The 12,788-nt window shown below is 40.0% G+C and overlaps 1 protein-coding gene across 1 annotated transcript; it reads left to right on the forward strand.

Annotated features, from left to right (window-relative positions):
• The first annotated feature begins 1,038 nt into the window (after window positions 1–1,038).
• Window positions 1,039–6,897, forward strand: LOC101486573 (dnaJ homolog subfamily A member 3, mitochondrial). The gene is made up of 12 exons (XM_076884686.1): window positions 1,039–1,303; window positions 2,511–2,647; window positions 2,760–2,843; window positions 2,968–3,177; window positions 3,317–3,469; window positions 3,553–3,700; window positions 3,852–3,916; window positions 4,008–4,136; window positions 4,821–4,936; window positions 5,233–5,327; window positions 5,452–5,586; window positions 5,709–6,897. Exons 1-11 carry the CDS (start codon window positions 1,099–1,101, stop codon window positions 5,580–5,582), a joined length of 1,473 nt encoding a protein of 490 aa, XP_076740801.1. The 5' UTR covers window positions 1,039–1,098; the 3' UTR covers window positions 5,583–5,586; window positions 5,709–6,897.
• Window positions 6,898–12,788: the final 5,891 nt, after the last annotated feature.

Consider the following 12,788-nt stretch of genomic DNA (forward strand, 5'->3'; position numbering starts at 1 on the left):
ACAACCGTACCTTTATCTACTGCACAAAACTTCCCAGTATTTTCATGAAACATTTCAATAAAACAAAGTAGGTATACCTTAGTTTGTTTTGCAGCATGTTTCACAATATGAAAATACATAATGACGACCTTCCATGCAATCTTTAAATCTGCAGTTTATCAAGCATCACTGATAAGTCCGTACCTTTAAATGTTATCTCTCTTCTTCCTCTCTGCTTCTGTCTTTCTTATATCTTTCTCCATCTCTGAGTGCAGTTGTCACACTCTTTTCTCTCTCTGGGAAATACCTGCAAGGACTAGCAGACACAGTCAGCAACAGACTGAACACAAACAGATTGTGTGTTTGCTGGTGTTAGGTAGAAACATTGTATTTGAAGTTGCCTGCCTTAAAAAATCTTAGGAGTAAAAAAGTGTTACTCTCGTTATGCTTCCTCATCTTCAGTAGTGCTAGATAGAAGAGGAAGTACTGTCACCACAACTTACAGATACCTGTATTCAGTGTGGATTATTTTAACCCCAGGTAAAAATGCTATAAATGATATAATTGAATAAGGAACATTTGAAACTTCAGTACAAGAGAGAGACGAATGATATTTAGCTTCTTTCAGTGACTGTCATCTTGAGCCACAGACAACATCCCTGTCCTTTATTTATCCAGCTAAAAAGTCTCATTGACAATAAAAAAGTATTGTTAAGAGATATGGCCAAGACACCATCAAAAACATCACCGTTCTATAAAGATATTTTAAGTGGCCGAAAAAAATGATTCATTATCATGTAGGTACAAAAATGCAGACTTACAAAAACAGGTATATTCTTTATTTAATATATATCTAACCTATAAATCATCTTCACTGCACTCTATTCACCAATATAAGCAAAGTCATTACACAATAAAAATACGCAGAAACATAGGAGATTGATTTTTTTGGCAGACGATCGCTTTTTTGCACAGGACTTTTCTCCACAATGTGACTTCTTGGAAATTCTGCCAGGACTGGCCGCATGAAGGACGTGAAGGAGGCAGTAATACAACACAGATGGATGTGAGCTGCCGTTAAACACTAGAGAAGAAGAAGAAGCCGGTAGTGACGCGAAAATGGCGTCCTCCGCTGCCCGGCTGACTACACGCTGGTTAACAGCATCAGTTTCTTCTGGATATCGTAGCGGCCGTTTTCTCACTATTTCATCCGGGAATGGAGGAGTTTGTCCAGCGACCAAATCACAGACACACCGGGCAGGGACAGCGGTTAGCCTGAGCTCTTGGACACGCGGACATGCCGTGACATTGAGAGAACTGACAGGTGGGATAAGTTAGCTAAGTGTCGCAAAACCTGTTTTATATCAGCACGTATTCTAAATGCGATATCCAGCAGCCTGTCTGAAGGTCTAGTTAACAGAGCTTTGCGATGCTGAGAGAGTGAGCGACATTGAAATGCTGCCGTAGTTCTCCACAGTTCTTTAGCCTCCTGTGAGAACCAGTAGCAGTCAGTGCAGTGTGAATGCACCAGTGACACTCTGCACCCATACACACCTTCCTACGGATCAGACCGCCTGTATGGCAGCATCACTTAGTTCTCCATCCCCCTGTTTAGAATAAATGGTGACTGTTCATTTTTAAATGTGCTTCACCAGGACTAGATACTCCCAGGACAACGTTACTAATACCAGGTAGCAACTTCACTTTATCATTGGATGAACTCGACAAAAGTTTGAACTTCTCTCTTAGGGATTCCTCTGTGTTGACATAATGGCAGGATATTGTCTGTGTATTTATCAGCAGCACCTTCAGGCTGCAGATCCTGTGTTTAATGACATCTCTGAGCTGGTTCCAGATCTGCTGACCACTGATCTCACCGTGTTGTTAGACAAAGTCTTTGCTTTGTCACGTGGTATGCTGTCATGCTGGTTGCTCCTGTTAGAAGATGGTCAGATGCGCATGCTTAGCAGCAACACTTGCAGATATTCTTCTCATTTAACTTAACATCTTGTCTACGTTCTTTGATCTGGACATTAACTGATGACCTGTATTTGAACAGTTTTACACTTCACACATTTCATGAATAAACAGATGTTCCTACAAAGTGGTCAGTAAGTCAAGAAGGCTGTATCTAATTTGACAAACAAATATATAATGATAGCTGCAGTGACTACCAGATATACTCAGTCAAAGGAAATTAATGGTCAAAAGTTTCAGTAATTAAATTATTACTTAGCAACTTAACAACTTAGGACTACATGTACAAAAAAATAGTCAATTAGAAGTATTAATTTTAGCTTTAGCAAAATAAACTATACAGTTATACACTGTATTAGTTCTCCTCTTGGATGTAAACCTAAAATAAAAAAAAAAACAAATTACTGCGTTTATGTTCAGTTTTAAAGTCTGATTATACACACACACACATACCCACACACAGTGGTTCACACACATTTAGAAAACTCCTCAGAGATATTTGTAAAAAAAAATCTGCACCTCTAATGTCACCATGATATCCTCTTCCTCTGCAGGGGTGAGATGTCCCCATGGGATTAGCTGCTGCTCTTTCCACTCCAGCAGCAGACTAGCAAACAAGCAGGACTTGTATGAAGTCCTGGGCGTCTCCCGCACTGCCTCACAGAAGGAGATCAAGAAGGCTTACTACCAGGTCTCTTAACATGCTCTTGTTAGACTTCTTATATGTGTCATTCCAGTAAAATGAGTAAAACATGCAGTTTTCTTTTGCCTTAAATGCAAGCTTTTCCTTTTCATTTGTCCAGCTGGCAAAGAAGTACCACCCAGACACCAACCCAAATGACCCAGAGGCCAAAGAGAAGTTTGCAAAGCTAGCTGAAGCATATGAGGTAAAAAAAAAAAAAAAAAAAAACTCAAAGCAAAACAGTTATATAAATACAAACATCCAACGTAAGTTCATCCCAGAAGCACATTTAGCCTGATATTTATCTGCTTTCTTGCTTCTGTGTGCAGGTGCTGAGTGATGAGCTGAAAAGGAAGCAGTATGACACGTACGGCGTGTCGGGCTTTGACCCGAACCGTGCCGGTGCTGGTCAGCAGCAGTACTACAGGGCTGGGGGCGCCACTATAGATCCCGAGGAGCTCTTCAGGAAGATCTTTGGAGAGTTTACAGGAGGCATGGGCTTCGGAAACATCAACAGCATGTTTGAAGAAAGGCCAGAAGTAAGAGGACGCTGACAACACCATAGCATCGACCTTTTTAGATATGTGATGTTAATTTGATGTGTTTAGTTAAGATTCAGTTTAACATACAGATGTGAGAATTGAACACTGGTTTTTAAATGTTCCCGTCTTTTCCTAGTTTGTGATGGAGCTTACGTTTTCGGAGGCGGCAAAGGGCGTGAATAAGGAGCTGAATGTGAACATTGACGACACGTGCCAGAGGTGTGACGGGAGGGGCAACGAGCCGGGGACAAAGGTGTCTCACTGTCACTACTGCAATGGCACAGGGATGGTGAGTTTCCGACCGACGCTCGGCAGCAGGCTCCTCTCAGCACCTGGCTGCACTCGTCAGCTTGTCTGTGTCGCCCCTTGCAGGAGTCGATCAGCACAGGACCCTTCATGATGCGCTCAACATGCCGGCGCTGTGGTGGGAAAGGATCCATCATAAACACGCCCTGCGCCCTGTGCAGAGGTTCAGGCCAGACTAAGAAGAGGCAGACGGTCACTGTGCCCGTACCTGCTGGTAGGTTTCCATCCTGGGTTCTCAAATCCATCAATGTTTTTAATGCGAGAGTTTACCTCTAGTGTTTGTAGCTACTGCTGCTTAAAACGAATAACCTCAAAAGTTTGCGTTTAATAGTCGGTTTTAAAATAGACGACTGCATATATTTCAGGAGTGGACAATGGTCAGACGGTACGAATGTCAGTAGGAACTAAAGAAATCCTCATTACATTCAGAGTAAGTTTTGGTCTCTCAAATTCACTTACTCCTTATTTTACTTGTGAGAGAGCAGTGCAGAGGTTTGATGCGTCGTGTTTGATCTGTGCAGGTTCAGAGGAGCCCGGTGTTCAGACGTAATGGAGTAGACATCCACTCTGATGCCTTCATCTCAATAGCGCAGGCCATCCTGGGAGGCACAGCCACCACACAGGGCCTCTATGAAACTATCAGTATTGTGGTGAGTGTGTGTCGACAGTAATATTCAGAAGGCCAGTCATTTTCAATTATCCTAGTGGGTCACCATGATACTGCAGTTGGGCCACAGGAATAACAGAAATTCAGTTTGAAATTCTTTACACACATGTACGGTTACATATGTGTAGAATTTTACTTGTTTGTAAACAAAGTGAGTAATAGGAGGTGTGTGATAATACTCTAAATTTACTGCTCTTGTATTGAGGTTTGTGTCCCACTTGTTACACGTTGGCCTAAACACTTAGCATATGATTGTGTAGCTTTAGCAGGTTACAGTCAACAGCCTGCAAATTTTAATGTTTTTGAATAAAGATTTCATGGAAAAGCTCAAGAAAATTTCTCTTCTGTTTGATTAGAGTGAAGATTTCAGATTGGGTGAGCCCCATGGGGCTTTCTGGTCTTTAAGGGGGGCACAGCACTCTTGACTTTGAGAATCTCTGCTTAAGCTAATAAAATGTGTTTTTAGGTAACCTCAATGCGCAAGTGTTTGATATTTATAGTTTGTCTATTGTGTTTTTTTTCTTTTTATTTCTGCAAATTATTAAAGAGTGTAAAGTTTTAATAAAGAGCGGTGCCTGCAGTATTTCTAACTGCCTCTCTCAGATGCCTCACAGGGAGTTTCACTGGAGGAAACCTCTATTTCAAAATGTGTTGGTCGTGTTTTCAGATTCCTGCCGGCTGCCAGGCTGATCAGATCATCAGGCTGCAGGGGAAAGGCATTCGGAGGATAAACAGCTACAGCTACGGAGATCATTATGTTCACATTAAGATCAAAGTGCCCAAGTAAGTTAGTCTGATTGTCCTACAACCAGACATTTTTTGGCAGAATTTTTATTTATTATTTAATTGTTATTACAGAAACATGATAATGTGAATTTTTTAAAAAGTGTAACTTTATTTAGACCCACAAAACTTTTAAATGATGCAGTATCAATAAATTTGTATAAAGGGGTTATAAGAGATTTATGTATATTTTTATTTATGCATGTTTTGTTGTTACATCTTATAAGATGCATTTTTTTGTTAATGTTCTGATATAAATTGGTATTAATCACATGATTCTCTTCACTTTCCTGCAGGAAGTTGACTCGGAGGCAGCGCTCTCTTCTGCTGAGTTATGCAGAGGAAGAGACGGAGGTTCAGGGGACTGTCAGCGGCGTCAGTCCTTCAGGAGGTCAGAACTAAAGCTCAGCTCCATCATAGAGTCAAAGCATGATTTCATAATAATGCGCACATCCATAGAGATAGGTAGTCCAGCCCTTCTGCACTCACCTGATGAAGTGCATGTTATTGTCCAGGAGGGGGCAGCAGCACTTCAGCCACCAGCACAAAGTCAACCGCCTCAGAGGAGGGACAGGACAAGCAGAAGGAGAAAGAGGAGGAGGGAGGCTTCTTCTCCAAACTAAAGAAAATGTTTAGCGGACACTGAGACTGCAGGTTGGAGCTTTAAGTATCTCCTACCATCCCTGATAGAGAGCTAAATGTTGAACACAACAGATATTTATTAACCAGTCTTAATCTGCAGTGTGGTAACCACTTTTTTTTTAATTTTCAGGTAAAAAAAGAAGCAAGCAAAACAATAGTGTAAAGGAAGATGAAAGAATCTACACACCGGTCCTCCACGCCGTCTCCTCTTGCTTTAAAAATCCGGCCAGGAGTAGAAGGAAGAGAGAAGCACAGTGGCATTTGTGTTGACACAGTCACACATTGTTGAACTTGGAGTTGGAGAACGAGTCAGGGCCACCCACATGACGAAATGTAACCACAAGCACAGACAGGTGCTCGGCGGAAAATTTCTTGATGCGCTCACAAATAAACCAGAAAGTGATTTTTGCTTATTTTTCTGTTACCTCTCATCCCTCCTTATTGTCTTTGAAGCTACTCGATGAGGCAGCGCTCCACAGACAGTAGTTCTGTCAAATTGTGTAAGACAACCAGACAACCTTTGAATGTAAATGTGTTACAAGTAAAAACATGTTAAAAGGATTGCAACTGGATAAAGATTGACATGGATTTTTCACATTGGAATTATGTCATGACCTACGTGATGCTATATCACAGCTAAAAGGTTCCCATCAACTTCCAATGTCCTTAAAAATGAAGCATGGCTGTAAATTCTTGGTAAAGCAAAGTCTGAAGTTTGACTCTAGTTACATTGAAATTTTAGGCAGTGTAATAAAAGGAAATGCAGCTATTGCAACTGCAGTAAGCCAGTGATCAGCAGATGATTGCAAGATTGGCTAAGGTAAAAACATTCACTTCAATCAGTGTTACACCCAGACTCCACTACATTTCCATATAATTTCCATACACTGATATAATCTGAGAACAGGTTTAAATTGATATACATTGACCTGTTAAAGAGATCTTCCTGCAACTTAACTTTTCATTTCTGATTTGTTCTATTAAATAAAAATAGGTTAACTTTTACAATTTGGTGATACTTAAAAAATATAATGTGTTTTATTTGTATTGTCTCAGAATTTAATCCCTATTTTTGTCTCATTTAATGTAAAAGTTTTTTGGGGGGGGGTTGTTCATTTTGTATTTTCATGCTGTCACATTGACAAGATATTAAATATTCTTGAATCAAAATTCTAAGAATATTTTTCAGATGTTTAGCAAGAAACAAATGTGAACCAGGCCTAACCAAAGGCCTAATTAAGTTATGCTCTCTTCCTGGTCAATTGTGCCTGTGCGTGGCAACAACATTAATTTAAATAAAGATTCAATGTTGGAAAATGTTTTTCTTTCTTTTTGAAATTTAAATGTTGAGATTGTAATACCCTGAAACAGCAGCAGATGGCAGCGGCAATGGGTAAGTAAATGAAGAAATGCTCTCACAACAACGCTGAAAGGTCTGCTTTGACACAGGCGCGCTCAGCTTTGTTTGATGTGTTCAGCCACCCACTTCATAACCACGGGCAGTGTCTGAACAGAAGCTTTTGTGAGGGTCATCAGGGACGTTGGCTTCAGACAGGGGCTTTCCAGCTGTTTTCAGTCTCAGTGGTCAGTCCTCACAAACAGGACTGGTGGTGGTGGTGCCAGTTAAATGTATGATATAATATGAAGTCACAGATACATGCAGGACAAGCTGGTGAGTGTGTTCTGCATGCATCCATGTGATAGCATACTTTTGTGCGGGTAAATATCCAGCTTATGCATGGATTTAAATGCTTACCAAAGCAGGTTGCTATAATGATAAATGAACGTTTAAAAGATGGTACAAAGGACAAGGGTGAAAATAATTTTCAAAAATTATTCAGTTGCAAGACTTTTTTTTTCTTCTCAGTTTGTTCCAAAGTTAAAGGGCACTGATGTCAAAAGCAGATTTTCTTTTTAATCAAGAAGGGCTTCAATTGAGGTTCAAAGGCTGCGCGCTGACTTATGTGGTCAGACCCAGACGTGCTTTAAAAGAATCTTCAAATCTAATATAAAACCAAAAGGCAGCTATAGGATTGCAGTGATGTTCTGTGTGCTAAAACCAATCAGGTGCTGCATCCTGAGCTTGTTGGAGTCAGTAGATCATATCATAAAGGGCAATTTGTTCTACAGAACATGTTACACAACTTCTCTTTTCACATACATTGATTGATTCAGTTTAACTATCAAACCTCATGTACTGAAGCAAGACTGTTGGATCCTACTGTTGCAACTGGTTGACAAAACTCTGAGATCTTTATTGATTCCCCAAAATCTGATTCCTTGTGTCTTAATGCCTTTTGGGAAATGCTTTTGGGGCTCTTTTCATAATATCTAGATACCTGCAAACCTACACACACCATCCCAAAAGGTTGATTCTGTTCATCTGAACAAAGCATTTTCAGTGGGAGAAACGTTTAATCGCTCATCCAAGTGACTTCTTCAGTCCAGATGAACAGAATCAGCCTTTTGGCATTTACTTACCCAGATGATTGAGCATGCATCAAGACATACAGTGTATACATCATGTATTCAGGGGCCTGGCTAGATTTTGTTGAAATAAAACTTGAGTTAATTGAGTTAATCTACCCAGTGTGTGTATGTATTGTGCATTGATAAGCCACAACATCAAAATCAAGTTTATAAATTTTTGAAAGTTGATTGTGGCCAGAGTGTCAAAAGCGTTAATATTTATGAAAAATCTTGAAGCCTTGAAACCATTTATAGTTTGATTTGAGGACAAGCCTTTAAAGAAAGCCATGAGCCTGGTAAAGAAAAAGGTAAGTGCATGCAACATTTGTGTAAGCATTGAGCTTCCTCCTTCCCTTTAAAGGGATTTTTAAGAGCTTGTAATTTACCACCGTTCCCAGTAATTATGATGTCATTACAACTGTAAATAAACTTTGGCTCACTCATTTGCAGCATGTTGCAATAAATCGGTTGCTCTATTCCGTCTTACTCATCTTACTTGAGGGAGAAAAAATCTCTTCCTCCTTTACCCTCTGCTGATTTTTCTTTCTTTTCTTCTGTCTACAGATTAGACATGAATATGAAATAAATACAAGCTAACCTATGTTTGTATAACCTAAAACTAACCTAAGATACAGAACACAATAAGCACTCAAACTATACAGAAAATGTTCATAAGTTTAAAAAATAGTTTGAAATTATGCCTATATTTCAAATATGTGTCATAGTGAGTTAAAGGAGGACTGTAGTGTTTTTACGTTCAGGTTTTGTTCTGCAACATAACTATTAATTATTTTTATTTTCACTGGCATCAGAAAACATTTTAAAAATGAAAGAAAACACTGACAGACAAATATAATATTACTTTGTACTAATATGTACTTAATATCTATAAAATAAATATGACATTAAGCTCTTTTAAACCGTTATATACATTTAATTGCTTATTTAATTGAATGGATGTTTTTTTCTTAAGAAATAAATAGCCTCTGACATTTTTCAGGCTTTCAAAACAAAGATTTGCACCAAGCTCCAAACAAGTTCCCAAAAGGCTGACAGTTAGTGGACACAAAGCTTTCACTCAGTCGCTTGGTATTCAGATCCACAGCTATATATTATGTTGAATGTTGAATAGCAACATGCAGACAAAAAAGCCCTTTACAACACAGTTAAGTGACAGATTTTGTCCCATACAGCCAGACCTCACAAAAGTCAGTAAAAGGTAATTAAATGTTGGACAGAGTTACCAAATTACAGACATTATTTGACCTTGTCTAGAGTCCATCGAAAAAAGCCAAAAGCTTTACAACCTTTCAGCTATACAAACAGATAAAAGCTCCAGTCTGCCAATCATGTATGACTGACATGTGGCTGCTGGGAGTAAATGAGAAAAGTAAAAATGCATCACAGGGAGTCTTAATTGACTTCTTCCCTAGCATTGCAGTAAAAAACACCTTCACATCTTCTCACGAGGCAATACAAAAAGGTCAAAAGCAGAGTGCGGTGGGTAATTGGAGTTTTAGGGTCCTCTTGTGCTGCTATTTGCAGGCTGATGGGTAATTATATTTACAACACAACAATGCTGACTGTGTGTGGGCATGAAGATGGTGACTGCGTGCACATTAATGCTGCCTATTTATAATACGAAAACCCTGTCTGGATTAGACGGCATAAATGTATACGAGAGTTTACCTCCCAGCTGGTGACATTTTGTGAGATTTAGTGCGCGCCTTGCCTGGAAGCGACCCATCCTAACCCTGGTTTACCAGGATTATGGTGCTGCTGGTCTGTCCACTGGGAAGTGGGTTTTGTTTTATGTGGAGCGGATTAAGATGGGGATTTGTGTATTTTGTTGCTAGCTGGTTCACTCAAGCTTGAAGATGACCCTCCAGGTTATAGATGCATGGAGCCAGCTCCTTGTCGCTGGAAGAAAGTAAGGTATAGTGTATAACAGGTGGATGGTGCTTGCTGAATAGATAAACAGCATTACATCTTTTCTAACATGGGAGTAAGTTGGATTTTCCACATGTGTTTAGCATTTTTAACTAGCTTGTGACCCACTGAGTCTGGGTTTGTGTCTTCTCCTAGTTTTCAAAACCTGTCACAAACCCCTAAATAGTGTTTGGACTGGTTCTTACTTACTGCTTTTCTACTTGATCACTCAAAGTCCTTTATACAACACGTCACAATAACTTTTTTTGGGTGTAGAGCTTTATATTTAACATTCGCACTCCAATAAAAACAACTCTGGGTTCATTGCTTTGCCCAACAATACTTTGGATCGAACCATCAACCTTCCAAAGTGGAGATGGCCTGCGCTACCTCCTGAGCAAATAGCCATCCCTATAAACCATTTGACAACCACCAGTCACTTGGAAAAGTGTGAATTTCACAAATAGTTGCAAGTCATTCCTGGAGGTTGCTGTTTGTCACTAGTGTCCACAAAGAGATATGTAGTGCTGTATCAACAACCTCCTAGTGACAGCAGCTTTCTGTAGTGATAAAATATGCAAAGCAGTTCAGATGCAGTGGTGACCAAAGTTATGAGTTACTCACAAATGTCTGACTTATGAGGGATTTTAAGGCTTCAGAATGCCATGTGCTGTATTTTGTACATACAGCGGGGAAAATAAGTATTTGACACATCAGCATTTTTATCAGTAAGGGGATTTCCAAGTGGACTATTGACACAACATTTCCACCAGATGTTGCCATCAAGCCAAATATTGAAGTCATACAATCAAATCAGAACATATAAGTATACAAGTTAAACCATAATAAATAAAGTGAAATGACACAGGGAATAAGTATTGAACACACTTTATTCAATACTTTGTAGAAAAGCCTTTGTTGGTGATTACAGCTTCTAGACGCCTCTTGTATGGATAGACCAGTCGTCTGCATTGCTCAGGAGTGATTCTGGCCCATTCTTCCACACAAACGGTCTTTAAATCTTGAAGGTTCCTTGGGCCTCTTTTATGAACTTTAATCTTCAGTTCTCTCCATAGATTTTCTATGGGATTTAGGTCAGGTGATTGACTGGGCCATTCAAGCAACTTGATTTTCTTTCTTTGAAACCACTTCATTGTTTCCTTGGCCTTGTGTTTGGGATCATTGTCTTGCTGAAATGTCCACCCTCTTTTCATTTTTAGCTTCCTGGTAGATGGCAGCAGATTTTTATCCAGAATGTCCCGGTACATCTCTCCATTCATCCTGCCTTCAATAATATGAAGTCTGCCAGTACCCCTTGCTGAAAAGCAGCCCCAAACCATGATGCTTCCACCCCCAAACTTGACTGTTGGTATGGTGTTCTTGGGGTGGTGAGCAGTGCCATTTCTTCTCCAAACATGGTGTGTAGAATGACTGCCAAAAAGTTCAATTTTGCTTTCATCTGACCATACTATAGTCGTCCAATAATCCACAGGCTTCTCCAAATGCTGTTGCGCAAATTTTAACCGAGCCTTGACATGCTTTTTGTTCAGCAATGGAGTCTTGCGTGGTGAGCGTGCATGGATGCCATGGCGGTTCAGTGCATTGCTTATAGTTTTCTTTGAAACAACAGTACCTGCTGATGCAAGGTCTTCCTGAAGTTCTGTCCGAGTGGTTCTTGGCTCTTGGAGAACCCTCCTGATTATTCTTTGGACTCCTCGGACAGGGATCTTGCGTGGAGCACCTGATCGTGGCAGGTTTATGGTGAACTGATGCACTTTCCATTTCCGGATAATGGCCCCCACAGTGCTCACAGGAACATTCAGCATTCTGGAAATGCACCTATAACCATTCCCATCAAAATGCTTTTCAACGATAAGATTACGAAGATCTTGAGAGAGTTCTTTGCTTTTACCCATCATGAAGTCTTTCCTGTGTGCCTTCTGGGTAATGAGGAGCCTTTATAGGCCATCAATTAGGACTAAAGCAGCTGATATCAATTGGTACTGATAGGGGACAGGATTTCTCTATCAATACTGACAGATTTCAGGTGATCTCCTGGCTTTCTATGTCATTTTGCCCCTTGTTATCTCCATGTATTCAATACTTATTCCCTGTGTCATTTCACTTTATTTATTGTGGTTTAACTTGTATACTTATATGTTCTGATTTGTTTGTATGACGTCAATATTTGGCTTGATGGCAACATCTGGTGGAAATGTTGTGTCAATGGTCCACTTGGAAATCCCCTTACTGATAAAAATGCTGATGTGTCAAATACTTATTTTCCCCGCTGTATCTTATGCTTTTTCACTATCTCGGCGCACAGGCCAACTGCAGAGCAACATGAGCAGCGCTGTAAGGCATCTCTGTAATGCACAAGGACGCTTCATTGCGATGGATGATTGTGTATTAAGGAACTTGAACCTGGTTATGCTCAGCACCAAAAGACCTCACTGCCATTCTTCTGCCATATTAAGGCCTGACCTCTCCCTCCTTGTTTGTTGTAATTCTCTGTATAAAAGTGGCAGCTCCTAAATTCTGCCAAAGTCCAGGATCTAGCTTATGACACGAGTCATCAGCATGCTTTTGGATTGCAAAAGAAGCAGTGAGAGTGAGTAATCCAAATCAGATTAGTCACTGATTCATAATAACCACCTCCAAACTCCAATTTTGTTGTTTTCAGACTAGGAGATATTGGCATTAAGGGACTGGAGTCCATAATCACCAGGGATGGGTCTACACCAAGTAGTGGGCCAACTCAAAGATATTTCATCACTGTTTCAGTAACAATCATTCTCTGGGAGTGCATATG

This window comes from Maylandia zebra, linkage group LG6 (assembly GCF_041146795.1).
Source record: "Maylandia zebra isolate NMK-2024a linkage group LG6, Mzebra_GT3a, whole genome shotgun sequence".
Classification (NCBI taxonomy): Eukaryota; Metazoa; Chordata; class Actinopteri; order Cichliformes; family Cichlidae; genus Maylandia; species Maylandia zebra.